Raw genomic sequence first — 25,549 nt, 5'->3', positions numbered from 1 at the left:
ATACTCTCCAATACGTATCTTAATTTTGGCCGATCGATACGGCGACCGATACCAATACTTTAATCCTTACATGGACCAAATGTGTAGGGTGGTGAGCCCCAAATAAGGACTTCCAAGATTCTATAACCCCCTTTTTTTCTTTTTTCTTTTTTTTGTTGGTATAACATTCTCACCTTTCCTAATTTTTTAAAACTTTTTGTCCAGGTTGTTGATATATTTCATGTTGTTTCTGTGAAGTTGGTATGGATTTCTCAATTGCCTTTCCTTTATTAGATCATTATGCCACCAAAATATATACCAACTGACACTCAACGGTAAAGATACAATGTAAATAAAAGGACTATTAGAGGAAGCCTGTATACAAATAAAAGAAACAAAAATCAGACATGGCTACTGAAAGCCCAACTTACCGAATCAAGTTCTACAACTTTAAATTCTGAAAATTTTGGCACTCAACCATCTAGTATGAAAGGTTAGTATTAGAATAATAATCTTTTAAAAATTAATAAGATTAATTTGATTTTTCTTTATTTCTTATATTTTATTTTTTGGATACATGATTATTTGAACCACAAAATTATGAAGTACATGTACTTAAAAAAGTACCTCCATGTACCCATTATGGAAGGAAGTAATTTGAATATGAACCACCTTCATTTTATTGCTGTAATGGAAATGTTGTTTTGGCATCTACAACAATTCCAGATGAATTATATTATTTATTTACTTCTCAAACATTTGAAGCTATTGAATTCCGTAGATATATATGTGCTTACAATAGTATATTTTCCTTCACATCTTTTGGAGTTCATGTTGACCAAGATATTGCAAATGGAAAAGAAAGTATATATACTTTTAGAGCTCAAGGACGAGTATATCATGATTTGCCTCCAATTTGGCTAGAAAAATACAATCCATATTATTTACAATTATACTTTTATGATACTGATAATGAACTTCATAATAGGATGAAAATGTTATAAGATTCAAAACTCAAAGAACCTATCATGTCAAAACTAATGGATATTCTATCAATTAATTCATACGCAAGGTTCTTTAAAAGTTTGAAAGATGTTCCTTTGTTAGAAAATAATGAGATTATAATCACAAGTGACGTATATCTTGATCAGAGAGTTTATAATTTACCATCAGTCGACCAAGTTGTAGCTACTTGGGTAGAAGGAAATAATCTCAATAGAATTGAAAATTGTGATATAATAATAGAAGGACATTCAAGGAGGAAACATCGATTGGTACATTATTATAGTTGTTATGATGCCTTACAGTATCCTATTTTATATCCAAATGGAGAAGTCGGCTGGCACAGAAGCATTAAACAAAAGAATTTACCAAGTAGAGTTGATTGAGAAATACCATTCACCCTTGCTGTTAAAGTCCCTTTAAATTTCTGATGAGAAGCAAAATTTTGGATGCACAAGTACAAAGCAATGAATAAGTAGGTGAATGACATTAAAGCTGCCACTACTTAAAGTAGTGTTATTTTCTCCAAGTTTGGGAATTGAGACAATATAATTTCAATTCCTCCAAAAATTAACATATATAAAATCCCTGATGTTCCATAGTCTACATCATGATCCTTGTAATGGAGACAATTTGATCTTTTTACAGCCCTGTTTCATTTACAAGATTAGAGAATATTTGAACAAGAGATTACTCTAAAACCCCCCTCCAAGATAATAATAATAATAATAATTATTATTATTATTATTATTATTATTCTATTTTTAAAAACCGTCATATTAATTCATTTTCCTATTTATAGGGAATACCATGAAATTAATTCACTTCCCTATTTCTAAGGAAGCTTAAGAGAAAAAATAGGTACTGTTTTGAGAAGGGCAAAATTTATTTTCTTTATTAAACTACAAATCTCTCTCTCTCTCTCTCTCTCTAATATTAGTTTATAATAATAATTCATTTCCTCATAAAAAAATTATTTTCTTTATTTAATTCTAACACTCGCCACTTTCTCTAAGATTTGCACGCCACTTTCCATTAAAAAAAAAAAAATTCCAATCCCCACCCTACACTTAAAAAGATATGCATTATCCTATTTTTAGTTACCATGATATTAATTTACTATCCTATTTATAAGGTTTTATTCATTAATAGGTACTTCAGAAAATTCAAGATCAAAGACTCAACTGAAACAATAACCGTGACAATCTTTGAGGAACTTGAAACACTTATAAGATGTTCGGCAATTGAATATGCAACATCATCAAAAAAGGTATAAATATTGAATGTTAATCTGATTTTAAAAATTATATTAAATTAAAATAATATATTAATATATAGTGATAATAACAAATTTATTTTCATGTGTTGCAGTACAAACAAAAACTGGATGCGTGTCTATCAAAGAACTATTATTTCTACTTCAAAATGGATTTAAAAAATGATGGAAGTCAAAAATCAAAAAGCATTGTTATAGATATCATAAAAGAACGAAATGTGGATAAAAAAAGAATCATAGATGTTGAAGAAGATGAAGATAAAAAAGAAAAAAAAAATAAAATAGAAAAAGTTAAGCTTATACCATTTGATCTTTATTCCAAAACAATTATTATTTGTTACAGCAAATATTCATGCTTCCTTAAATAATTTTAAATTTTAAAATTATGTTACAAATGTAGGAGATTTACATACTTTATTTTAAATAATCTCTCTTCAACTCTATAAATTTAAGTTATTGCATTCTCTCTTTATCTCTATAAATTTTAGTGGACAATCTTTCTCTCTCACACACATGACGTAAGAGAAACAAATGAAACTTTGATTTAATATTACTCATTCATGTTCCCACATGCATTTTCACCTCTCTCTCTCTCTCTCTCTCTCTCTCTCTCTCTCTCATAACGTCAGAGAACAAATGAAACTTTGAATTAATATTACTCATTTATGTTCCCACGTGCATTTGCACGTGTATTTCTTACTAGTATATATATATATATATATATATATATAAAATGACAATATTTTACAACTCATTAAAAGAAAAAGTATACCATACTAAGAAGACAAAAATAAGGTAAAATCATTGAATAGCTTGAGCCTTGAGGGGTATCAATAAGAATATCCCTATTCTGAAAACCTTATGTTTCATAATGGAGATGAGAAGTCCTAAAATATATAACCTTGATGACACTGAATTAACATTATTTCCGTAAAATAAAAAATAAAAATAAAAAATCGATGAAACTCTAATAATTATTCTATTTGAAAGATATAATAAAGAAAGACCAAAAGGTCGCAGGACGTGGGTGAAAATTAGTAAATAGGACGTTATCAAATTCAGCCGTTGTTTTAGTTAAATCTCAGTCATTGATCATTTTTCTCCCAGTTGAGCGACTACTACGGTTTTTATCTTAAACTCATGCTCAACACCCCATATGACCTTGTTTCCCACTCCACGTGCTACCCCCCTCTCTTCCTACTATACTTCCTCTTCCCATCCCTACGACGATCCTTTGGCCCCTCATCCCTGATGGGGCAACAGTGTGGGGCAACCCACATCCCTCATGGGGGCCATCAATCTCTACAATAGAGTAGTTTGGTTCCCTAAGATCACAACCATTGGAGTTTCTTTCCTTGTTTCCTTAGCCTACTAAGCAAAAAATCTAATATTGGAGTCGTTTCCTCCCCGTTGAAAGATAACATCAAAACCTCGTTTCCTCCCTTTGAAAGATGTCATGAAAACCCATTTTAGGTGGCGGGTGCACAAGGCTATGGAACCTGAGAATGTCGAAAGATCCCAACATTCGTACCTTACCGTTGAACCAGGACATTAAAGAAAGGACAAATATTTGATTTTTCTATTAAGGCTCTACAAGCACTCAAACAAAGAAAAACACCATGGTGGAGTAAGGCTCTAAAATATGTGGCTTTTATTCAATAAATCTAAGCAAAACAGATCATGTTACTGTGGCTTCCGGAGAGAGGGAAAGAGATACAGCCACATCAGTGGAAGTGACCCATGTGGCGAAGAAGAAGAAGAAGAAGAAGTAGAGCTTGGTTAAGTCTTTGAAGGACGAACCGAGACGGGACTTTGGAATAGGTGAATGGGATGATGATGAGAGGACTACACTCATATTAAATCTATGGATACAAATAGAAGAACTTAAGAATAACTTGGCAAAACGTACGTTCCGCTACCACCCACCCAGAAAATGAGGAATTCAGAAAAATAAAATAGAAAATAATGAAAAAAATCGCTAGAAGAAGGGCTTGAACCTTCGACCTTGTGGTTAACAGCCACACGCTCTAACCAACTGAGCTATTCCAGCTAGTTGGCGACTTATGTAAAAAGTAATATACATAAAGTATAAAACTAAACAGAAAAATGGATGCCATATTCATTTTCCCAAACTAATTTATGAACCCCCCAAAAAAAAATAAAAGCTCGGTTGTGCAATGATTTTACTTGCTAGTAGCGCCAACAAGTGATTAAGTAGTAACTACTGATGAAAAATCGACCATAGGATGCTAGAACATTCATTTTTTGACCGAGGTTCCTTTCACCTATGACGAAGAAATTCTCTCTCAACCACTAGATCCGATCCATTGATTGTACCAAAGAAGGGTATTTCAAATCTTTTTTAGTAAGAGGTGGAGTTATTGACGAGACTCACTATTTCCGAAATCCAATAATAGCATCAAATCACTGTAGATAATGACTTGGTGACAAGAAACTTTTTTCACTTTATTTCTACTTCAAATAGAAAAGAGGGCACGGTTTAGAAAAACAGAACACAATGGTCAGCATCCACCAGATCAGAACAATATTGGCCTTGACCCTTCCCCAATCCTAACATTTTCGATCCCAATCCACATGTATGGTCCAAGGATAAAATAATAAAAACTGATTTAAAACAAAAAACAAGAATAGCTATTTTCGATCCAGATCGCTATCAAAACAATATCAGCGTTGACTGATTCCTTGGCTGTTCCCAAGTTCTAAGAATAGCTATTTTCGATCCAGATCGCTATCAAAACAATATCAGCGTTGTCCAGATCGCTATCAAAACAATATCAGCGTTGACTGATTCCTTGGCTGTTCCCAAGTTCTAACTGATTCCTTGGCTGTTCCCAAGTTTTAGAACCTTGCAAAGGGGGACAAGGTCACAAAACTTTTGATTATTCGAAGAAATTTAGGCATTACCCTTACGGCATGTCATATCTTAATTATTTTTATCCTATCACTTCTTTCCTGTTCTTTTAGTATGGTGAATTATTTTTGTCATAAATATTTAGTATTTTTCTAAATGTCATAAGGCATCTATTATGCCATGTAGATAGATGATATACCCATGGCAATTGTAGGATAAAAGGGTATGATCTAGATTAGCAAAGTGTCAAATTGCATAGTCTAATTCAAGCAAATACTCCCTTTTGTATTAATACAAATCCTGTATATATCTTGGCATGTGTACTAGTATTCTAGACATTATTGGACACCCTCCCAACTCTGAGTGGAAGCCGGATAATGGAAGCACACAAACATTCAAATCAAATATATTCAGGAAATAGGCCAGATCCACTCTCCACGACCCAACCCAGATTGATTGCCCAGAGACTTCTAAATTGTGTCCATTTCATTTGAACTTGAAACTGCTCCACGTAACTTCTGGATGCAACTGTTTTTTGCATTATAAGAGACATGTTTAGAGAGGACAAGGAGGGAGGGGAGAGGAGACAGGGCACAGTTCAACATCCTCAATGGCTAAAATTAACTCCAACTATCCTACCAGACATAAGATTTTACCTGTGTCATGTTGCTACATTGGGATGTCCATGATCAATCCCCAGTCTCCTGCTCCCCTTGTTAGTGCAAATATCATCTGCTTGATTGCCATGCAGCTCATGTGTCTATTTTGAGATTTTTTTTTTTTTGGGGGGGTAATAAAAATCATATTCAATGAAGGGTAAAGAATACAGGAAGAGTTCGGGAAAAATAATACCACCACCCAAACAAGGACCTTCTCTACCCAAAGGAGTCAACCGGATTGGAAGATCCCAAGAAGTAACAATATGCCTATTCTAGGGGTATCCAAGCAAGAACCGGCATGGAGTTCGATCTTTCCCATAACATCAAAGGAGATAGCCTCCTCTCCATCTGAATGTGATAGATAGCTGATTAGCTGCACAAAATACAATCTTGCCTACCGTATCGATGCACGATTTCCCATTAAAGCTTCTGCTATTATAGTCATTGAAGCAGGGTCGATGATAACCTTACTAATTGAAAGCTTTGACCAGGGAGACCCAACTTGTTTCACTGTTAAAAATGAAAAGAAATAATTAGTGCCCTGTTTAGTTGTATGGTTGAATAATTAATGGCTAGAATGACCGCTATCTGCTTTCCAAAGGGGGAAAAAAATTCAGAGAGAGAGAGAAACATCATGAGTGCAAACGGAGGTATGAGCTTTCTTTCACCATTTTATCACTTACTTTACTTGGGGACTTAAATTTTAGATTAGAAAAAAAGGGAAATATTTCTTACCAGCAATTAATTACCATCTGGTCAAAGTAGGTGGATTACTTCCATTGAGGCCATTTCACTGATCCTGATGAACTCTTACTCACATTTGATGAGCCAAAATTGTCATTGGAGTTGTGCCACACCAGCTCCATCTGGCAAGGAACAATTTGACCCAAAAACAATACAATCAAGTCCTTAACCAAAGCAGTAGTACGAACAGGAATAAAGACAGAGCTGTTTGTTTGAAAACCAAAATAATGGGGGGTGGGGGAGGCCTCCAGTTCACCCAGCAATTGAGATTTTGTATTTATTGTTTTGGCTAGATTTCCCAGTGGATTCTAACCTGTTTCTTTTTCATGGCAAAAATGAAAATAGATGAATCACAGTTTTTTCATGGCAAAAATGAAAGATGAATCATAGGAAAGCACATCCTTAAAGCATATAATCATCATACCTCACCAACTATCACCCTGTCTCCTTCCTTGACACCTAGTTTGATGAGAGATTTGTTCACACCACATGCCTCCAAAACATGTTGGAATCTTCTCAGAGATTCTGAATACCTGTTTCCAAGTTTTAAATCATAAGCACCCTAAGCCACCCATGGAAAAATCCAGAAAGAGTAACCAAAGGTAATATCAGTAGATCATTTATCCACAAGAGCCTAAGAGGGCAATTCACAACACCAGGCTTGCTGTTTCCAAGGTTCCTATTCTACTAGAGTGTATAGTCTCTAACTCCTAACAATGTCTTTTTAAGTTCAATTCATAAAATATGGGCAAACAATAGCAAAACTTATTACATGTAAAGTTGAAAATATTAAAAATTTCAATTAAATATCCAATAAGTAAACAATATCAAAAGATAATTTAAAAGAGAAAAACAAGAGTGTGGCATAAACATATGGATCAGATACCCATATCCATAGCCCCATCCTAAATTTTTTGGAATATGAGATTCTTTCCAATATAGTTTCACTAAGGGAATGACTTAAGGCAACTGACTTGACCAGCGAAGACTTTTATCAGTTGCTGAATACTAGGTGCAAAAATAGATTTCGTCGAAAATACTAGTGAACGACTTTTCTTTTCCATTCACATACTAGGACTATGTAATTTATCTAGCTGAGGGTATAATAATTAATTGGACCACTACAATCTCTTATGAGTTGAATTATCATTCCTTTCCACTTTATTACCACCTCATAAACTAGGATTCTTTTAGATGTTTGGTTATCTTATTTGGTTATTAGCCATTAGATAATTAATCATGAACGCCCACAAAAACCTCTTCCGAACATACAAAAACAGACACCATATTGTTTTATATCTATGTCTGATGCTGGAACTCCCCACTCCCACCTAGAAAATAAAACTTCAAGTGATGAGCCCAGCAGGACCACAGAAGCTGAAATAAGTTTGTTTATTAAAAAAAAAAAAGTGGCCAAACAATTGTTTTTTAAGATCAGTAACTGAGCATGGGCAGCAAAGTATCACAGTTATAAGGTTATACTATAACTTTAAAAAATTAAACTCAAATACGAACAACGAATCAGAGGGAACAAGTAAATCAAGATTTAAGGGATTACGGTTTGAAATTGTACTCAGGACTGGAAGAAAACAAAAAATAATTACAAATGAGCAGGAGATAAAATCTAGTAGTAATAAGGATACGTTCATAAGATAAGAATTGAGGAAGGAATAACATACTGCCAGTTTGTCATTTGAACAAAACGTTGTATCCCAGCTCCAACTACATGCCAAGTATTGGAACTACTATCATGAGATATCTCAAAGTTATTAATAGAAGCACTCCGTTGCTTAAGTAGCATGTCAGCCACATGATTCAGGTTTACTGGACCTGTCCAACCTGAAAAGAGTGAGGTTATCAAAGTTCAGGCATCCCATAGAGATCTGAAATATGAAAATAAATCCTATTTTTCATAAATGTTAAAGAAATTGAGCTTTATTTAGACCATACGGAGGAAGGTAGAAACACTTTGCATGACTGAAGACTCACAAAAGGCATTAAGGATGAAACAAGGTTCACGACAGACATGGATATAATCATTACGAGTTACCTAGTAACGCCACATTGTTTAAACGTGGAAAGAACATTGTATGGTTTTGAAGGAATTTTTACATTGAATATGATTCATAAATTCCTAGGGATGCAATATAATCAAGTCGCTTTCACCTTAAAATGAATGTGTGCCAGTAAGTCAAGCCATAATAGAACACATCCATTTACATGAAGCAGTAACATTATCTAGCTTTCATCTGATAACTAGTGCAGTTCAGAAACTTTTTTGAAAACTATGTAGTAGTTCCAGTAATCAAAACTCTTTGCAGTATCATCTATCAAAAAAAAAAAAAAAAAAAAACAATTGTATTATTAATTCAAATACGGAAATGAGGATAAAACTCTGACCTTCATCATCCTTATTTTCATCCTTTCTTTTCTTCAGAAGCTCATATGCAGCATAGACCACTTCACGGGTACCCTGTCCATTCACTGCACTCATGCAAAAAGGTTCAATACCACAAGCTTGCAGGCTTTCCTTGAATGCAGTCCACTTCTCAACTGCCTCTGGAAGATCCATTTTGTTAAAGGCAACTATATAAGGCTTTTCAGCCAGCTCTGGACTAAATAGTTCCAACTCAAGACGCACTGCATCAAACTCATACTCAGGCTGCTGCTCCCACCCATCAACAACATGCACCTAAACCTCAAAAATAGGAGGATATTAATAACTTATAATCGATCTGTAAAACCAAGCAAACATCATTCAAGAATCTCTAAACAATTGGCTAGTATCACTAATGCATAAAATGAAAAGGGAAAAAAGGCATTAGAACAGTGGAAGTGCCAACAACAGCTAACTTAAATATCAACTCACTGGTGCTAAATCAAATGCACAAGGATGCAAGTACTTGATTTCTCGGTATGTAAGGAGTGACTAAGGCTTAACATCGTGAACAACCCATCAAGTAACAATAAAAAGTTGACATTATTCTTCATAAAAGTACATCCAAACAAATTGATCCTGATTCACATTCTGCAGTTTTTGTTCATCCAACAATTTGCAGACACCACGGGATTCTTCTCTCAAGATTCAGGGAAATTTCACCACTCTTATAGAGAGCTGGAACAGCTTCACGCAGTAAATGACAAGAATTGATGTAGAAAGGCATGTCATTGTTGCAGACTCAGAGAAGAACCTTGACCTAACTCAGGTAAACATTGCATACCAAAGCATGATCTTTATTCATCAGGATTAGAGGAAGCCATCAGTAATTTTAGACACTAAGGGAAAGGTTAGCATAAGAAAAAAAGGTGTGCTATCGATGCTGGTTTACTGGAATAATCCAGATCTAACTGAACAAGTTGTATAATCTGCTTATGATTTTCAAATGAATTATACAGAATTGCAGTTCCAACAACTTAATATAATAATCGATTTTTTTTTTTTTAATTGATTTATGTATCATATAAGCTCAAGATTTCTAAAGTTCATCCAGAAATTTTTTTATGAGGTTACGCAATCACATTTTCACGTTAGTTGTTTTGGTAAGAGTTTTATTTTTCAAATATATCTTTATATGCAGATGAGTTCAATTAATCTGCACAATTTTTAGTTCTTTTGTAAATGGATCACACCTACAAGGTCAGACACATTGTTGTTTTGTCTCAAGTGCTTGTATTATACATTTTGAATACCTTTCGTACCTGCGTATGTACATGTATGTATTGATGAATAGTTTTGACCATCTTGTTAAACTCGCAAATCTGCTCAACTACTTTGTACACATCCATAGTTTTTTCGGCAAAGATGATGCAGCTTCCACATCAAGTTACCTCACAATCATGAGTTATTACCTTGCAATTGGCTATAGATCATTACTATATCAGCCAACCAACAATAGGTTAAAATATGTGGACCATGTGTACAGATAAAGGGAGTCTAGGGAAAGTAACTTCTTATAATCTCTCAAAATGTGAAGATATGCTAAAGTTCAACAAAGGAAACAAAATTAATAAATCTGCAATATAGATACTTCCCTCGAAAAATTCATTTTTTTCCATAATTTTGAATAAAATGAGTTGCAATTTAGTAAGAGAGAGTCTATACCAAGACAGAACATCTCTCAGTGTGCCTTAGAAACTCGTGACCTAAACCAAAACCCCGGTGTGCTCCTTCAAGTAATCCTGGAAGATCTGCTACCACCATTGTTGCATCATAATCAAATGAAACAACTCCCAGATTAGGAAGCAAGGTAGTAAACGGATAATTTGCTATTGTTGGCTGAGCAGCGCTTATAACACTGAGGAGGGTGCTCTTTCCTGCATTAGGAGCACCTACTATTCCAACATCAGCAACCAGCTTTAGCTCCAACTCTAGCCACCTGATTATTAGAACTGTTAGTCCAAGATTCTATCTATTTCCACACTCAGCCAAGTAAGATTTCTTTTAAGATCAATACTTAATAGGTTACACTCGCATGATCGGTATAAGTACACCAAGGATTTCATATTTCTTTTGGGGGGTTTTTAAGAGATGCCAAAAACATGCCTAAACTCCCATGCATCGTGAGGAAATAAGTCTGAGAATAAAATGAACAAACTTATGAAATTTATGAGATTTCATACCGCGTCCCTTGAACTAGCCATTAGCCAAAGCCATCGTGCTCCTATAAGATTTCTACTCATGGGAGTTGGATAAAGATGTGGGAATAATTTGTGTTACCCAGTGCCAAAATTCTCAATCTCTTCTCGTTAAAGATTGGGATTGAGGCAGAGTCAGACCATCTACGGAAGAAGAAAAAAATCCCCATCCCTATGAAGAGCCACTGGAAATTAATCTTAACACACAGAGAACTCACATTTCTATGCCCTTTTCTCCCTTCTCTGCAATCTTGGGCACCTTGTTCGTCCCTGACTTGAACGAGGAATTGCCTCTCCCACCAAGCCCACCAGGTAACAAAAGTGCCGTCTGCCCAGGATGCAACAGCTCAAAGAGAAATTTACCTTGTTCACCATCTTTACCAGCCTCTCTGATCACAGTTCCCGGTGCCACTTTCACCACAACATCCTCTCCCTTAGCGCCAGCTTGGTCTTTCCCCTGCCCATGATACCCTCTCCCAGCCCTAAAATGGATGTTCTTACGGAAGGGCAACAGAGAATTCATAGAACCATCAACCTCCACATAAACATTCCCTCCTCTCCCTCCATCTCCACCTGACGGCCCACCCAAAGGCACATACTTCTCGCGCCGAAAGGCAACAACACCGTTTCCGCCATCTCCAGCCTTCACGTAGATTTTCGCCCGATCGAAACATCTCATCACCGCCGGTACTCCTTTCTCTTTCTCTTCCCCTTCTAAATCCTCTTCACCGTCCAAGAAGCTCTCCGGCTCCTCATACTCAAACCCTAATACTTCGTTACCGTTCTCATCATTGTCATCGTTATCAGAAGCAGAATTTTCGTACAGTAACTCAAATTCTCCGTAATCAAACCCCAAGTTCGCATCTACAACCTCTTCATCGCTCCCTGAATCATCCATACGACCGTCATTTTCATGAATCGAACTCTTCTTCTCCGCATTCTCCGCATTCTTCACAGACCCAAAATCAGATAGCTTGACTTCGCTTGAAACTAAATTCGAAGACTGGACCAAATCATCAACGAAGTCTTCCTTCGGGGGAAGACGAGTATAAGTGGTAGCTTCTCCTCCAGCGGAGAACTCAACGGGTGAAGTCGGTAGCGGTGGCAATCCATCGCAACCAGTTCGAAGTTTGAGCTTGGGATTTCGGTTTCGAGGGAGATTTCTTGGGATTCTTTTACGATTGTTTCGAGTGCTCGCGCGAGCTTGGGCTGGATGTAGAGTCCGAAGAGCAACACATGTGGACAGAGAGGCCATTCGCGCGCACTTTCAGTTTCAGCCTTTCAGATAAGAGGAAGATAAAGAGCGCGGCAAAAAAACATAGAAGTCCTACGAGTTAGAAAGGTCTAACCAGTAAACAATTAAAAACATGAATCGGGAAACCGGGTTTGGTTCACGGTATGGGCACCGTTATCGCCGATATTGATAATGATACGGATCAATCGATTTTGTCCCCCAATATTCTCATGCCATTTTTTCTTTTCCAGATTCTTCCTCTTCTGTGCGAAAAGAAATGTTCTCTTCACCCCACCACGCGCTAAAGAAGTTTTCACAATCTCTCTCATTGGTCTGCATTCTAGCATGCATCTGTGTTCACAGGTTAGCATTCGTTTTCCGTCTATGTAAATTTTTAAGATGAGTGGAAGTTGGCATGAGCTCTAACCTTTGAGAGAGCTAACGGCTTTACCAATAGGGGATCGGGATTGAGAGGGGGGTGGGGGACTTTTCCATAAGGGTGTCAATCGGTTCAGTTCTGGTTGTTCGGTTTTGGTTTTGATTCAATTTCAAATGATGATAAGATGGACCATAATAGAATCAATAATCGACTCGACTCCGTATTTAGATACTCAATTTGATTCAATTCGATTCGATTCGATTTTTATTCCAATTCGATTCTGATATGTAGTTTTAATTTGATTATAAAAACGGTTTTACTTTTGGACCATGATTGTGATAGACCAAAGACCATAATGGGCTCAAGTTATGAGCCTTATGGCCATGGTAAACTCCAAAATTGTCTTAGCATGTAAATATATTATGATAAATTATAAAAAACACTTGCCACCTAAAAAAATTCTCTTAATTATATTAGGTTTTTTTCAATTTTTTTTGTTTGAAGAATAATTCGGTTTGGTTTTGGTTCAAACCGATGATTTTTACATCCTAAACCGAAATTGAACTGAACCGAGGTCCATACTCACATACTAAAACCAAATTTGAACCTATTAATTCAATTCGATTCGATTCGATCTGATTAATTTGGCTTGATTTCGAATTTGGGATTCGGTTTTCGATTTGAAATTGAAACCCTTACTTTTCCAATGGGGTAAGGAGATGGGTAGACGATTTGCTGGCTCATGGTGGAATCCATTGTACCCCCATTCAGGAATAATATGGAAGTGTTTTACCCAAAAAAAATTATATGGAAGTGGAATCTACTGTACCATACAAGACCTTGGTTGTTCACTGTAAATGAAGACGCTCATGTTTGGAAGGGTTTCGGGTCCTATACTCCTATGTAACTTTTAAAAGTTGGGAGCCCTCACAAATGCAGTCCAAAGCTTGGAAGTGCAGCCTAAAGTGCTCTTAACCCATTGGATTTAAGTTATGTGTCCAGACACAAAGTCCTTAGATGGAATAAGTACATTATACCTGATAAAATAATTTTAGTGTAAAGAAGTAGAAGAATTATGCTCCTACTCTTGCAAGAATGGACTAACATGGAAGTAGCTAACCTTCATAATTAAATGTCGTCTGTAGCACAGCACGTTGTGGAATGCACACCCAATGGCTGGAAACCATTTGGGGGTACGTACCCCTATGTTGGGATGTATGACTAAATACTCCTGACTGTTGATTATGCACTAGACACCATGCCACATTGTGGAGGCTAGCTCATTCATGCTGGCACCAACAATGAATATTTTGTTTGTTTTTGGATAATAATAAATGAAAAATTTAATGCTTATTCCATAAGGCTATTGTAATATTGCCATAATTCTAAAACAAGATACATAACATTCAGATAAATATCAAGGTTATATTTGGTTGTTAATAAATGAAAAGAAAAAATAATAAAAATTTAAATATAAGGAGAAAGATAGAAATATAAATCAATTATTTATCATTTTAATTATCGATCTCAAGTGTATTTAATTTTGACTGATATCGAGAAAAAAACTCAAAGTCAAAACCATCCAAAAGGTTTTATTTCAATTTGGTCCAATTTCAATCAGTGCAACTGGTTCAGAATAGATCTTTACAAACAAAGATCCAATGCTTTGAAAAGAAGCATGACGAACGAGGCATGAAAACCGAGACGTCGAGCATTATTGGATTCTCACCTGAATAAGTAATGTTCATCTAAATAGCTATGGGCAGACCTGGGTGATGAACGCTTAGAAGAGGAGCCGGATCCATTTTTACAACCCTATAAATAGTAATTTCCGATGTGGGAAAGTTTTTTACTTTTTTTTTTCCCATAATTTTATTCCTTCTCAATTCCTCGCTACGAAAAGATTCTTCCTAAAAGTAATCGCCTTTGGTCGGGTAACTCGGGCATTCTTACTCGTAGTGGTCGACACTAGACACTCGTGTCACTCACATTTCAACGTCCCAGATTTTTAATAGACTACCAATTAAAAAAACAAAAAAATATATCAACGGTATAGATGCTAGGGTTTAGAACACGCCCGTTCTAAATATTTACGAATTAAGAACGTTACTTAACGGCTATCCCAATTTAGTATTTTTAAATTTGGGAAACAAAAATTAATTACTAAATTCCGTATGTGTGGAGTCTCGTTTCTCGTGTCAGTGATTTTCAGACTGTCTCCAACTCTCCTGTCAGTCCAGTGGAAACCTCAGAATCCAAGCAAGAACAGAGTCAATCTCAGTCTCTTTCGTCCATGGAAATCTTCGGTCGGTAACGGATGAAATGGAGAAATCCGATTTCTCTGGTGCATTTTGTAATTCGTTTTGATCGTTTTTTAATTTTCATTTTTTCTTGTATTTGTGTGATTTGTTTGAAATTCTCTTTTTTGTTATCTTGAGCTTCGGTTCTCTTCATCGATTGTGTTGTTATCCTGGATCAGAATCAGGAGACGAGGCCTCCTTTCCTTTCCAATCTTTGTTATCCATCCAAATTTCTAGTTTCCTTTTGTATCAGTACTCTGTAGCAGCAACACTGATGGCTTCCCTATAAATACCTTGGCGCTTTGCAGAAACTGGTTCATAGGTAAGCCCCATGCAGAGTGGTGTCTTCTTTTTCGGTTTTTTCCCCATTATAATTTTTTTTTTTCCAAACTAATTTGTGATTTTTTCCTTCGTTTTGCTTGTATGGCGCTTGATATATTACTTGTGTTTACTGATCGTTTTCGTTCCACAAATTTCGCCATTTTTAGGGTGTTTTGGCGATCTGAGGATTGTGGACAGGGGGCCGCTCACCTTTCTCACTATCTTCATCTGTCCTTTGAGTTAGGTAAATCTGTTCTATGTGAAAGGAGGCTCCTTTTTGTTCAATAGTTTGTGAAAAAGTAATTCCTCCTTACGTCTAATTACATTTCAAATGGCGTACTTGGTTCCACTGTGTATAAGTGAACAGTTGCGGTTTATTGTTAGAAATGGGAATGCTTTCATGCATGTATATACTGAAGCAGTTTTAACAATTGATGGAAAAGTGAGAGAAGTTCCCTTCTTTGCAATAAAATGACCAGTTGCAATTATTCATTAGCTTGTGTTGAAAAAATTTGGGTGAAATAGATAGTTCAATACATTAGAGAACATATCTTACCTTCTCCCACATCCAACAAAGAAGAGGTCATGATTTCAACTCTCCTTGGGGCCTACCTATCCCTTCCCCACTCCCTCACCCCCCCCCCCCCCCCCCCCCCAAAAAAAAAAAAAAAGAGGGGGGGACCATCTCATTTTTAAGGGGTCTATGGTTCTCTGTATCTGATCTGGAAGCCCAAAAATAGGTTTTCTGGGATTTGTATTTCCATTTTTTTTTTTCCAACTTGAAACCAAGATCGTGGAGAATGAGGGAGTAGCTTCCTGATTTTTTCCTCTTTGGCTAGCCTAAGGTCTATTCCTTTGCTGTTGGTCAACTGTTGTTGACTTGTCTACTGGGCTGGTATAGAATCTTTTCTTTCCCTTTCAAAGTTAGGCTAACACCTACATGCTTGCATAGAAGTTAGTTAATCTGTCTCTAGAGAAGGGGGTAAAGTTTAACGTATACTCTTAATGACAGGAAGAACTCTAAGTGGCCCCACTATTCCGTACTATGTAAAATCAGAAAAAAAGGAAGTGGTGATTTAGTTGGTCAAAGGCCATTTATCTTTGCAATACTGCTTCCTGAAGGAGACCACTACAAATTTTGGATCCTTAGCCCTGTTAACAGTTCTGTAGGCTCTATGCATCCTTCAGAAGTTCCTTGATTTCCTCCAACCATAATGACCAACAAACTGTGGTAGTTGCCAATGTCTAAAGGATGGAAAATTTGTTTCTGTAAGACATCAGACTCATCGGCCACTATTTTACTTTGACCGATAAAGGGAAATGGATTAGAATTTGGAAAACAGATTATGTACTCCTCATAAAAAGAAGAAAATATGTTTGAATATTATTTCGAGCCACCAAAAATCCCCCCCACCCCCCAAAAAAAAAAAAAATACAGAACCAGCTGTTTGCTTCACACTGACTGTTCCAACTGTTGAAGAAGTTGAACTGCTTTTTGGTATAACTGGAAATTAAAGCCAAATATCCTGCTAGAAATCATGCTTGCCATTTGAGTGATAAAGCAGGAACATTAATTTTGATCCTAAAACATGCTTCTAACGTGAGTTTCTTGAATTAGATGACCTTAATTGTCAAGAAATCTCCATGGGCTCATTTTCCAACAACAATAACAGTGGAGCAGCATAGGAGAAACATACAGTCTGCTTGCTGTTCTCCAAGATAGGCTTCCCAAGTGAAAAGATCTCCTAGGGGACCCAGAAGTTGCAACCAATTAACCGCAGTAGCAGAACAATTGATGCAGTTACTTGGTGCACTAGGGTTAAGTCAAATTCTCTTTCAGTTTTAGATTACGATATGTTAGTCAGTTTGAGTCTATATATGGATGTAATCCTTTGATTGGAAAGTAGGAATAGTTGGATAGAAATTTCTGAGTTTGTTGAAGCTATTGCATGATTGATTGTGGCCAATCAACACCTTCCTTCTCCTTCATCAATTCAGTTCGGAATCCCTTTTCCAGATGTGTTTTGGATTCCTGATCTATAACAGACTCGAAAAGTTTGAAGTCAGTCCAAAAGATAGTGCAATTACATATCTATGCAAGATTTTCTGCCTCCCACAGTCAATAGTTAGGATTAGCCCATTATTAATTGACAATCACATTTTCAAAGTTTTATGAACTTCCTTAATTCATGTGTGGGAGTGGTTTGTGTTATGTGTTGTTGTGCCATGTGATGGTGTCATGTGCAGGGCCGTAATGTGTATGGGCCTGCACATGTAGGGGGTGGTTGCTGCGTGTTGATATCGAGGTTCAAGAACTTGCTTCGTTTCGGTGGTTTCAAAACCACCGAAATTTCATTGAAATGGTATACTTTTTCCCATGTGTTTCGCTGGCCATTTTGGGGGGGCTAATGGCTTAAGTGACTGAAATTAGCAAAATCACTGAAACGAAATGACCTAGATGGCCGAAATTTGGACGAAATAGTGCATTTTATGGGGCGAAATGAGCAAAATTTTGAAACAAAATGATTGAAATGTGACCGAGATTACCAAAATATGACTGAAATTATGTACTTTTATCTTTTGTGTGCCATTTTGTCTTGGTAACAAAAAAAAAAAAAAAGGAAATATCCAAGATTTCGGCGAGTTTTCGAACCTTGGTTGATATACATTGTTGTAGCCCTTACTTAATAGCTCGAGCCTATGGGACAAGTTGTTTTAACTTGGTATTAGAGCCAGGAGGGAGGGTGTTCAATCATAGTAACTTAGTAAGTGTGAGGGGTTTGTGTTATGTGTTGTTGTGCCCCTTAGTGCCACATGATGGTGTCACGTGCTACAGCGTGTGTGGTCCTGCACGGGTGAGGGGTGGTGGTTGTGTGTTGATGATTGATATAGATTGTTGTAGCCCCTTACTTAACCGGCCTAGCTTTTGGGATAAGCGATTGTAGCAAAATGTGCTATTATTTTAGAGTTTTAGATTTTGAAAACTTCACCTGATTATTAGTAGCTAAATCTGCATTTCATGAGGAAGATAACTGAAAGTATTTACTGCGGCAAGTATCATATATGATTCACTTAAGAATAAGGATACTATGATTGAGCTCCGTATAAATGATAATATATTAGTTTGCCTATTGAAAGAATAAGGGTATTATGATTTAGATCCCCATAAATAATGCAACCGCAACATGCGTACAAGGCAGATTCTATTTTTGACATCAACAGGGCTACCCAATTTGATCTGGCAGACAAACCTGGTCAACTTTACCTTCAGTCAAGTTGTTCTTGTTTAGAAAATAAGGTTAGGTTCAGATTTAGCACTTTGGACAACCTTACCCAGCTTGTTCGATTTCAGATATTAAGATAGAATAAATGGGAAAATGATTGCCTTGCTGCAGTTGATTCACCATTTCACACTATCAATTTCATGAGCAGAAAATAGTATCTAGGGTATTCTGTGATTGCACTTATCCATTCCTATGTATTTAAAACAGTACCTCTTTATACCACTATTTGATTTGATTAGTTGAAATAGCTAGCTGTCCAAAAGGTGATGTATTCACTCCCTAATTAATAGTAAGTTAATGTAGATTTCAATTTAAGATTAGCATAGTTGGTAAGATTAGTTTTGAGTTAAAGTAGTGAAATTACAAATTTTTTATCATTAAATTGTACTCAATATTTTTTAGTTATGTGTGATTTATACGAGCATGAAATCTAATGGATTGTATAAGCAAAAATATAATGTTTGATAGAAACCAGGGGTGCCATGGACCTGAAATATGCCTTTTCCAGGGTATGGAGTGCCCCACAAACAAAACTGATCTATGGGAAAACTTAAAATTTCAAAGTTGGTCTCTTTAAAATCAATAAGTTGTGGTATTGTTTTGGTGATCATTGTCTGGACGAACAAAGTTCTTGTCTGAAATTTTCAATTAGGTCATCCTTGTATATTTACTGTGTTTCAGTGAGGAAGGTGGTGCTGGTCGCAATGTTTCTGAGGGTACAATATGTCTGTCTGTCTCTTTATTCTACATCCTGTAACAACACTGATTGCATGTTTTGTAATCAATGGTTTTGTTTAGTTGCTAATGAGAAAACTGGATCCTATACAATTCACCAGGTTCAATAAACTCCAGGGAAAAAGAACAGATGGATTCTAATGTTCGTGATGAAAGTAATGGTTATGAGGCTGAGGTAAAGGGAAATGGTCTACACCTCTGGCCGGTTCCCGCTTGTGCAGGAGGTGAAGGTCTGCCATATGCTCCAATAGATTTTCCTAACCCCGGTGATAACTGGACTTGGAAGGTGGGAAAGAGGAAAACAGGTACTGGGTTCTGGTGTGATAGGTACTTGTATACTCCAATCGGTTTTCAGAAGACCAATCACAAGAGACAGAGATTCGCCAGCATGCAATCTCTTGAACAATATATCCGGAAGGAATTCCCTGATAAGGACGTTAAGGCCTTCTTTTCCTCTTTTAGTTGGAGGATCCCTGCAGAGCAGACAAAAGGTTTGAATGAAATAATGATTTTCATTTTGGCTTTGTATATTTTTATGCAAGTGTTTCCTTGGAGAATTAGCCGTCAGTACGGTCGGTTTTACCTCATTGCTTCTATAATTAGAAGAAAATTGTAATATATCATTCTAAAACATATAATCTTTGTAAATTTTATCTTGTCTGTTGAAGTGATATTTTTTTTTTTCTGGCGTGGGGGGGGGGGGGGTGGTGGCAAAAGTGGAGGCTCTTAAGCACAAACAAATTAAGTGTTTGTCTTTTAAAAAATTTCATCATTACTGTCATCATCAATTTTAGTAACTGAGTGATTTTCAGTATCCTAACGACGAAGCCATCTCTTATTGTCGCATTAAACTAGACAGTTTAGTGTGTTTGTCACATGACATATAATCTTCCATCTGTTGTTGTTGTTGTTATTTGCCACATCCCACATCGCAGCGACTAGTGAGAGGCTACCCATTGTGACTGACCCTGAGATGTGCTTGGGAAATTTATTAGCATTTGAAGTGCCAATATATAGATTTTACAGTCTCATCAAAGCCTTCTCTAACTAGGTTCCAATTTCATACATGTGTAGTAGTGGTGCTTTGTTGTACAACACAACTAACACCACCGTAAGTGCAATATTTGATTCAAATTTCATTATAAAAACAATAAAAAAGAGGGAAATTCAGAACCTATTCTCTTCTTTTCTGTAATCATGTTACACCTTTCATCAACATTATTACGCTCAACTTACATGGCTGGTTTCATAATGCCGCCACTTGTTCTTTTATTTACGAGTTTAGTCTATAACCAAAGTTACATATCTTTGCTTAGACCTCTTTGTCACTACTTTCTTCATTTAGGTTTTTGGTTGCTCCCTGTTAGTTTTATTGTTGACATTTGTGAAGGGTGTCTCTTTTATTCCTTTTGTTGTCTAGATTATGCACATTTATACTCTCTTTTATTCCATCTATATTATTCACTTTGTCAAACGCAGGTTAGTTTGTCTTACATGGAGTGTGTTTACCAAGTGTTCACTCATGGAGAATATGTGTGTTTATTCCGGAGGAAGAGAGATCTTAGGATGTGGGGCTGCATTGCACAAGTTCAAAAGCAGTAAATAGATAAATTGGTATCTAAGACAGATAGATGTTATTTCCTAGGGTACCTTAAGGGCTCTATATGGCTTTATTTCTATAACCCCATAGGGTGGAAAGTGTTTGTTAGTAAATATACGATATTTCGGAAGAGAATTACATTGCACCCTCTGGTTTTGTAGACCTGAGTATCCATAATGTGCAACTCAAAACATCTCATTTGTATGCTCATTATAAGTAAGATTACTGTTCTAAGAGTTATGTGGTCTTAGTTGTAGGAGTGGTATTCCACGTCCATTACTTGTGCACATGTTTATGTATTGATTGAGATTTCTTTGAGCTGACATTTGATGAATGGTAAACCTTTGACGTGATGGTTCTAATGATTCTTTAATGGATGGAACCTGCTTGGATTGGCACAACCTGCTTTTAAAGCCCCAACCCATTTGGAATCGGCCCAACCCAGGTTTTTGGTCTAATAAGGCTGGTAGTGACTTATTTAGTCATTTTGGGGTTAATAATGTAATTTTATTTTTATTAAGAGCTAGCTACATAAGAGATTTTCTTTGAGTTGTTAGTTTCCTAGTTAGAATTAGTTTCTATATTTATGTTGGAGTCTTTTATTCCTTTTAAATACATGTAACTTCATCTTTGGATATTAGTTGAATGAATGATTTGATTTGAGTTTCTGTGGAGTGGCCATTGGTTTTTCTCCTATCCTTGCAATTTCTGAACCTCCCTTCTCAGGTGAGTCTCTTTTCTTCCTTCTTACTCCTTTATTCCTCTTCTTCTTCCCATACTGTCCTAGTGGTAACAACCACAAAGGGTGGTGTCGATCTCTCTCACTCCTTTTCTCAGATCTTGTATGTTTGTTATTCACCCTAGGGGTCAAATCCATAGTTCAAAATCTCGTTTGGTAGGCCATTTCGGTCAGTATACCAAAATTTCACAGTAACAGTGTATTTTTTCTGTGAGTTTCACTTGGCCCTTTCAGGAGGCAAACGGCTGAAATGACCGAAATTTTCAACTGAAATTACTAAAAATTTCAATAACACGGTGCATTTTTGTGATTGGAATGAGCGAAATAGTGCTGATTCTGGGGTTTGCTTCCTGTTTTGTCTCGGGCATGTCAAAATTAGTGAAATTAATGAAATTTTGGTGAGTTTTTAAACTATTTTAAAATCCCAGAGAATCAGACCCAAAAGTCACCCTAATTTTGAGAAACAATCTACAACATCGGTAGAGTTGGATTCTTCCGCTAGAGTCTGTTTCCGAGTATAATATTACCTTATTCCTTGATTTTTGGTTCCGCTATGATTGCATTCAAGAGACCTCCGTGTTGTGATTCTTTACCTAAATTTTCAGGTTGATCAGACCTCAAGACTCTTGAGTAAGTTATCACTTTCGCAAGAAGGGTGGGTTACCGCTGGCTGTTGGTTCAAAGGTTGAAGATGACCATGGTGTTATTTTATGTGTCACCAAAAGTCCTTTCCAAAATACCCTTCCCCTTTGTCTTTAATTCTACTTCTATCCTTATTTTATGTTAATGCCTAGTCTACTCCTCTTTAAATATGAATTCCTTTTGTGTCCCAACCCTAGTTACTAAGTAACCTATAATATTCTCTGTTTTTAAAATTCTGCCCACTCCCTTTGTAAATGTCGAAATTATTACAGAATTGCCATTATCTTTCATGTTTTGCCTATTATTCCCTTGGGTGGGCCTATAAGCAATCGGAACCAGGGTTTTAGAGAGTGATGTCCGCAGTGAATTACATGAGTTGGTTACTGAAAAAACTTTTTCTTTCTATGAATCTTATAGAATCCAATATATGTTTTGTATGATCTAATTCCTAAATGGTACTCATAGAAAGCACATTTGGCTTTTTCTTGCAAGCATTTAAATCGTGAGCTATTTAATATGGAAATTGATTTTAAAGAAAGCAAATCTTTATATCTATAATTTAAGGTGGTTCTTGCAAAATGGTTTTTGCCACATTGTGTGCACTTCTTTTTGCCAGAGAAATGTATAAATATATGATTCGATACAAGGACACATAAGAAATTTGTTTTGTTTCTTCTTGGCATTGTTGTTATGAACTATGATGCGCTTGATTACTTTACTTATTGATAAAAAGCACCATTCATTTTTTTATTTTATTTTTATATCAACAATAACAACAGATTATAATTTAATTAATAAAAAATATATAGTACAACTAAAGAAGTATGATCATTCCCCCCACAACCTATAATACAAGGAATACAAAAACTATGTATCTAAAAACAACCACAAAGATGAATAACTCATACAGCAGGGAATCACCCTGGCTGGAAGAGAAACACATCCAATCTGCCCCAATAAACTATTTACATGGTGTAGCCCAATCAAACAAATGCCTGAAAAGCACCAGCCCCATTGTTGATGTTTTTCCGTAGTTGGAGCATGGGGAGGAGGACCACCACTGAGCCTTTTGTCATTAATAGTTAGTTTGACTGTGTGGATTTAGAGTTGTTCTATCTTCTCCTTCTGAAGGCTAGAAAAGAGGCACTAGATTAATATGGAATTGTTCTACCTCTTCTGTTTACCTTATTGAATTATTGCTGGTATGAATATTTTTTTAAACCTAAAATTTTAGGTAATCCTATTTTGAACCGTAGTCCGGATTTTCCAGCACTCCCTTTTATATCACATGAACATTTTTTTCCCCTTCTTATTCTGCAATAATCATTTCATGTAATGGGTTTGCAGATGACCAGGTTCCATTGGGTGTTTTGTTTCCTGGGGAAGACATGGCTGAAAACTCCAAATTTGATTCAGAGTCTGGGAGTACGGATTGTAAGGCTAGAAATAGGATGTGCAAACTCCAACTACCAGCGGGGAACTATTCTCTACCTGCCATGGATTGTAATATATGTTGCAGCGAACCTGATTTTTGTCGTGACTGTTGTTGTATACTTTGCTGTAAGACTATTGATTGGACATATGGAGGTTATAGTTTTATTAGATGTGAAGCAAAGGTGGATGAGAACCATATTTGTGGGCACGTTGCACACATGGACTGTGCTCTTCGTTCATACATGGCGGGGACTGTTGGAGGAAACATTGGATTAGATGTTGAGTATTACTGCCGACGCTGCGATAAGAGGATGGATCTTATTTCACATGTTAGAAGGCTTCTACAGACCTGTGAATCACTTGATGCTCGGGAGGAGATCAAAAAGATTTTGAGCATGGGTTTGTGCATTTTACATGGCTCACAAAGAGCAAGCGCAAAGAAGTTGCTGAATCATATGGAGTTGGCTATGACAAAGGTAAAAGTTGAGCAATTGTAGGAGACAATGTAGGTAAAGTGTTACTTGTACTGGGAGTCTTCTCTTCCCAAAGTTCCAACTTATTTTGATTTTCTCAACCAGTCGCATGACCATCTGATATGTACTTCAGCTTAAACATGGGAATCCTCTTGAAGAAATTTGGAAACAAGATGATTCATCTGCTGTTTCCCCAGGTTAGTTTGCATATAAATTCCTTACTTGGGAGAGAAATATCTTACTGTTCTTTGAGACCTATGCTTGCAGTGTCCACCACTCTAAATTTATTGTTATTGTTTCTCTTTTCCATTGTCATGTCTTGTTATTGTTTCTCTTTATGAAAAAATTCTAAAAGAAAAGGAAATAGTAAAAATAAATAAGATTTTGTTTTAGTTGAGGCATCATACCAACAGCTCATTCTCTTCAAAGATAACACTTTGTTTTGCAACCCATATACTCTTGAACACTTAAAAAGTCCTCTAAACCTGTTTAGCGTTGTACTTTGTTATTCCCTAAATATAATATCAAACAATTGACATTTTAACATAATGAGACATCTCATTTTGGAAGCTTTACAACCTTGTTAGGGACTGCAGATGTTGCCATTGATCAAGATGACGGGGATATGAGATCAGGCTCAGGGTTCACCCTCGGACTCAATAGCATACAGAAAAGGTCTCAAAAACCCACATACATAACTTCAGACTACAGGATTGCATCTGTGAAACTTGAAGATGAGATTGATCAGGTGCTCCAATCATTGAGGAAATCCCAGGAAGCAGAATTCAGAATTGCTGAGGAGAGGCTTTATGCTCAAAAAAATTTCCTTCTCAGCTTGTATGAACAGATTGACATTGAGAGGACTGAACTGGTGAAACAATCAACTACTGAAGGCGACTCTGATCCTTTACTTACAAATGTCTTGAACAGAGCGAAACAGATAAATGCAGAGTCTGCAAGACTCAAAGAGATGGAGGAAGTAGCCAAGGGATTTGGAAGAGTTTCTAAAACTATTTTAAGTGAGCATTTTGGTTTAGAAACTGAAGATTGAAACTGTATGAGTTTTACTTTTTTAACAAAAACCTGTATGAGTTTAACTTAACATTCCCTGATGGTATCTTGGGGAGTTATGCAGAAGATACTGGATCTGCAATCATGATGATGAGACTTTGATTGAGTTGAACCAATGAACTAGAAAATTTCATCAAATATATTAGACTTAGATGTACATTCTCTTTGAT

At 36.3% G+C, this 25,549-nt stretch overlaps 2 protein-coding genes and 1 non-coding gene across 5 annotated transcripts; 1 reads left to right on the top strand and 2 right to left on the bottom strand.

Annotated features, from left to right (window-relative positions):
• Window positions 1-4,233: 4,233 nt before the first annotated feature.
• On the bottom strand, window positions 4,234-4,307 carry TRNAN-GUU. Its single transcript has one exon. It is a non-coding gene; the product is annotated as a tRNA-Asn (tRNA).
• A 1,585-nt stretch (window positions 4,308-5,892) lies between these two features.
• On the bottom strand, window positions 5,893-12,476 carry LOC122057009 (GTP-binding protein OBGC, chloroplastic). Of its 2 annotated transcripts, none has more exons than XM_042618993.1 (7): window positions 11,386-12,476; window positions 10,635-10,908; window positions 8,933-9,224; window positions 8,212-8,371; window positions 6,957-7,065; window positions 6,538-6,654; window positions 5,893-6,298 (listed from the first exon to the last, which is right to left on the bottom strand). In XM_042618993.1, the coding sequence occupies exons 1-6, from the start codon at window positions 12,420-12,422 to the stop codon at window positions 6,559-6,561; spliced, it is 1,968 nt and encodes a 655-aa protein (XP_042474927.1). In that variant the 5' UTR covers window positions 12,423-12,476; the 3' UTR covers window positions 5,893-6,298; window positions 6,538-6,558. The 2 variants fall into 2 exon arrangements, with proteins under 2 accessions (XP_042474927.1, XP_042474926.1); XM_042618992.1 differs by having other exon boundaries at window positions 6,524-6,654; window positions 11,386-12,475.
• A 2,464-nt stretch (window positions 12,477-14,940) lies between these two features.
• LOC122058166 (protein OBERON 1-like) lies at window positions 14,941-25,536 on the top strand. 2 transcript variants are annotated; one of them, XM_042620691.1, is made up of 6 exons: window positions 14,941-15,402; window positions 15,569-15,645; window positions 19,522-19,911; window positions 23,749-24,311; window positions 24,442-24,505; window positions 24,905-25,536. In XM_042620691.1, exons 3-6 carry the CDS (start codon window positions 19,551-19,553, stop codon window positions 25,357-25,359), a joined length of 1,443 nt encoding a protein of 480 aa, XP_042476625.1. In that variant the 5' UTR covers window positions 14,941-15,402; window positions 15,569-15,645; window positions 19,522-19,550; the 3' UTR covers window positions 25,360-25,536. The 2 variants fall into 2 exon arrangements, with proteins under 2 accessions (XP_042476625.1, XP_042476624.1); XM_042620690.1 differs by having other exon boundaries at window positions 24,896-25,536.
• The last annotated feature ends 13 nt before the right edge of the window (window positions 25,537-25,549 follow it).

Source organism: Macadamia integrifolia, chromosome 12 (genome assembly GCF_013358625.1).
Source record: "Macadamia integrifolia cultivar HAES 741 chromosome 12, SCU_Mint_v3, whole genome shotgun sequence".
Classification (NCBI taxonomy): Eukaryota; Viridiplantae; Streptophyta; class Magnoliopsida; order Proteales; family Proteaceae; genus Macadamia; species Macadamia integrifolia.
This window is presented reverse-complemented; position numbering and strand designations above follow the sequence as displayed.

Coding starts and splice junctions, on each gene's coding strand:
- LOC122058166 (XM_042620690.1), top strand. CDS start 19,551: ATGGATTCTAATGTTCGTGATGAAAGTAATGGTTATGAGGCTGAGGTA. Junction 24,312..24,441: donor TGGAGTTGGCTATGACAAAG/GTAAAAGTTGAG, acceptor TATGTACTTCAG/CTTAAACATGGGAATCCTCT. Junction 24,506..24,895: donor TTCATCTGCTGTTTCCCCAG/GTTAGTTTGCAT, acceptor CAACCTTGTTAG/GGACTGCAGATGTTGCCATT.
- LOC122057009 (XM_042618993.1), bottom strand. CDS start 12,422: ATGGCCTCTCTGTCCACATGTGTTGCTCTTCGGACTCTACATCCAGCC. Junction 9,225..10,634: donor CTGAGAGATGTTCTGTCTTG/GTATAGACTCTC, acceptor TTTGAGGTTTAG/GTGCATGTTGTTGATGGGTG. Junction 6,655..6,956: donor ACAGGGTGATAGTTGGTGAG/GTATGATGATTA, acceptor GTTCCTTGCCAG/ATGGAGCTGGTGTGGCACAA.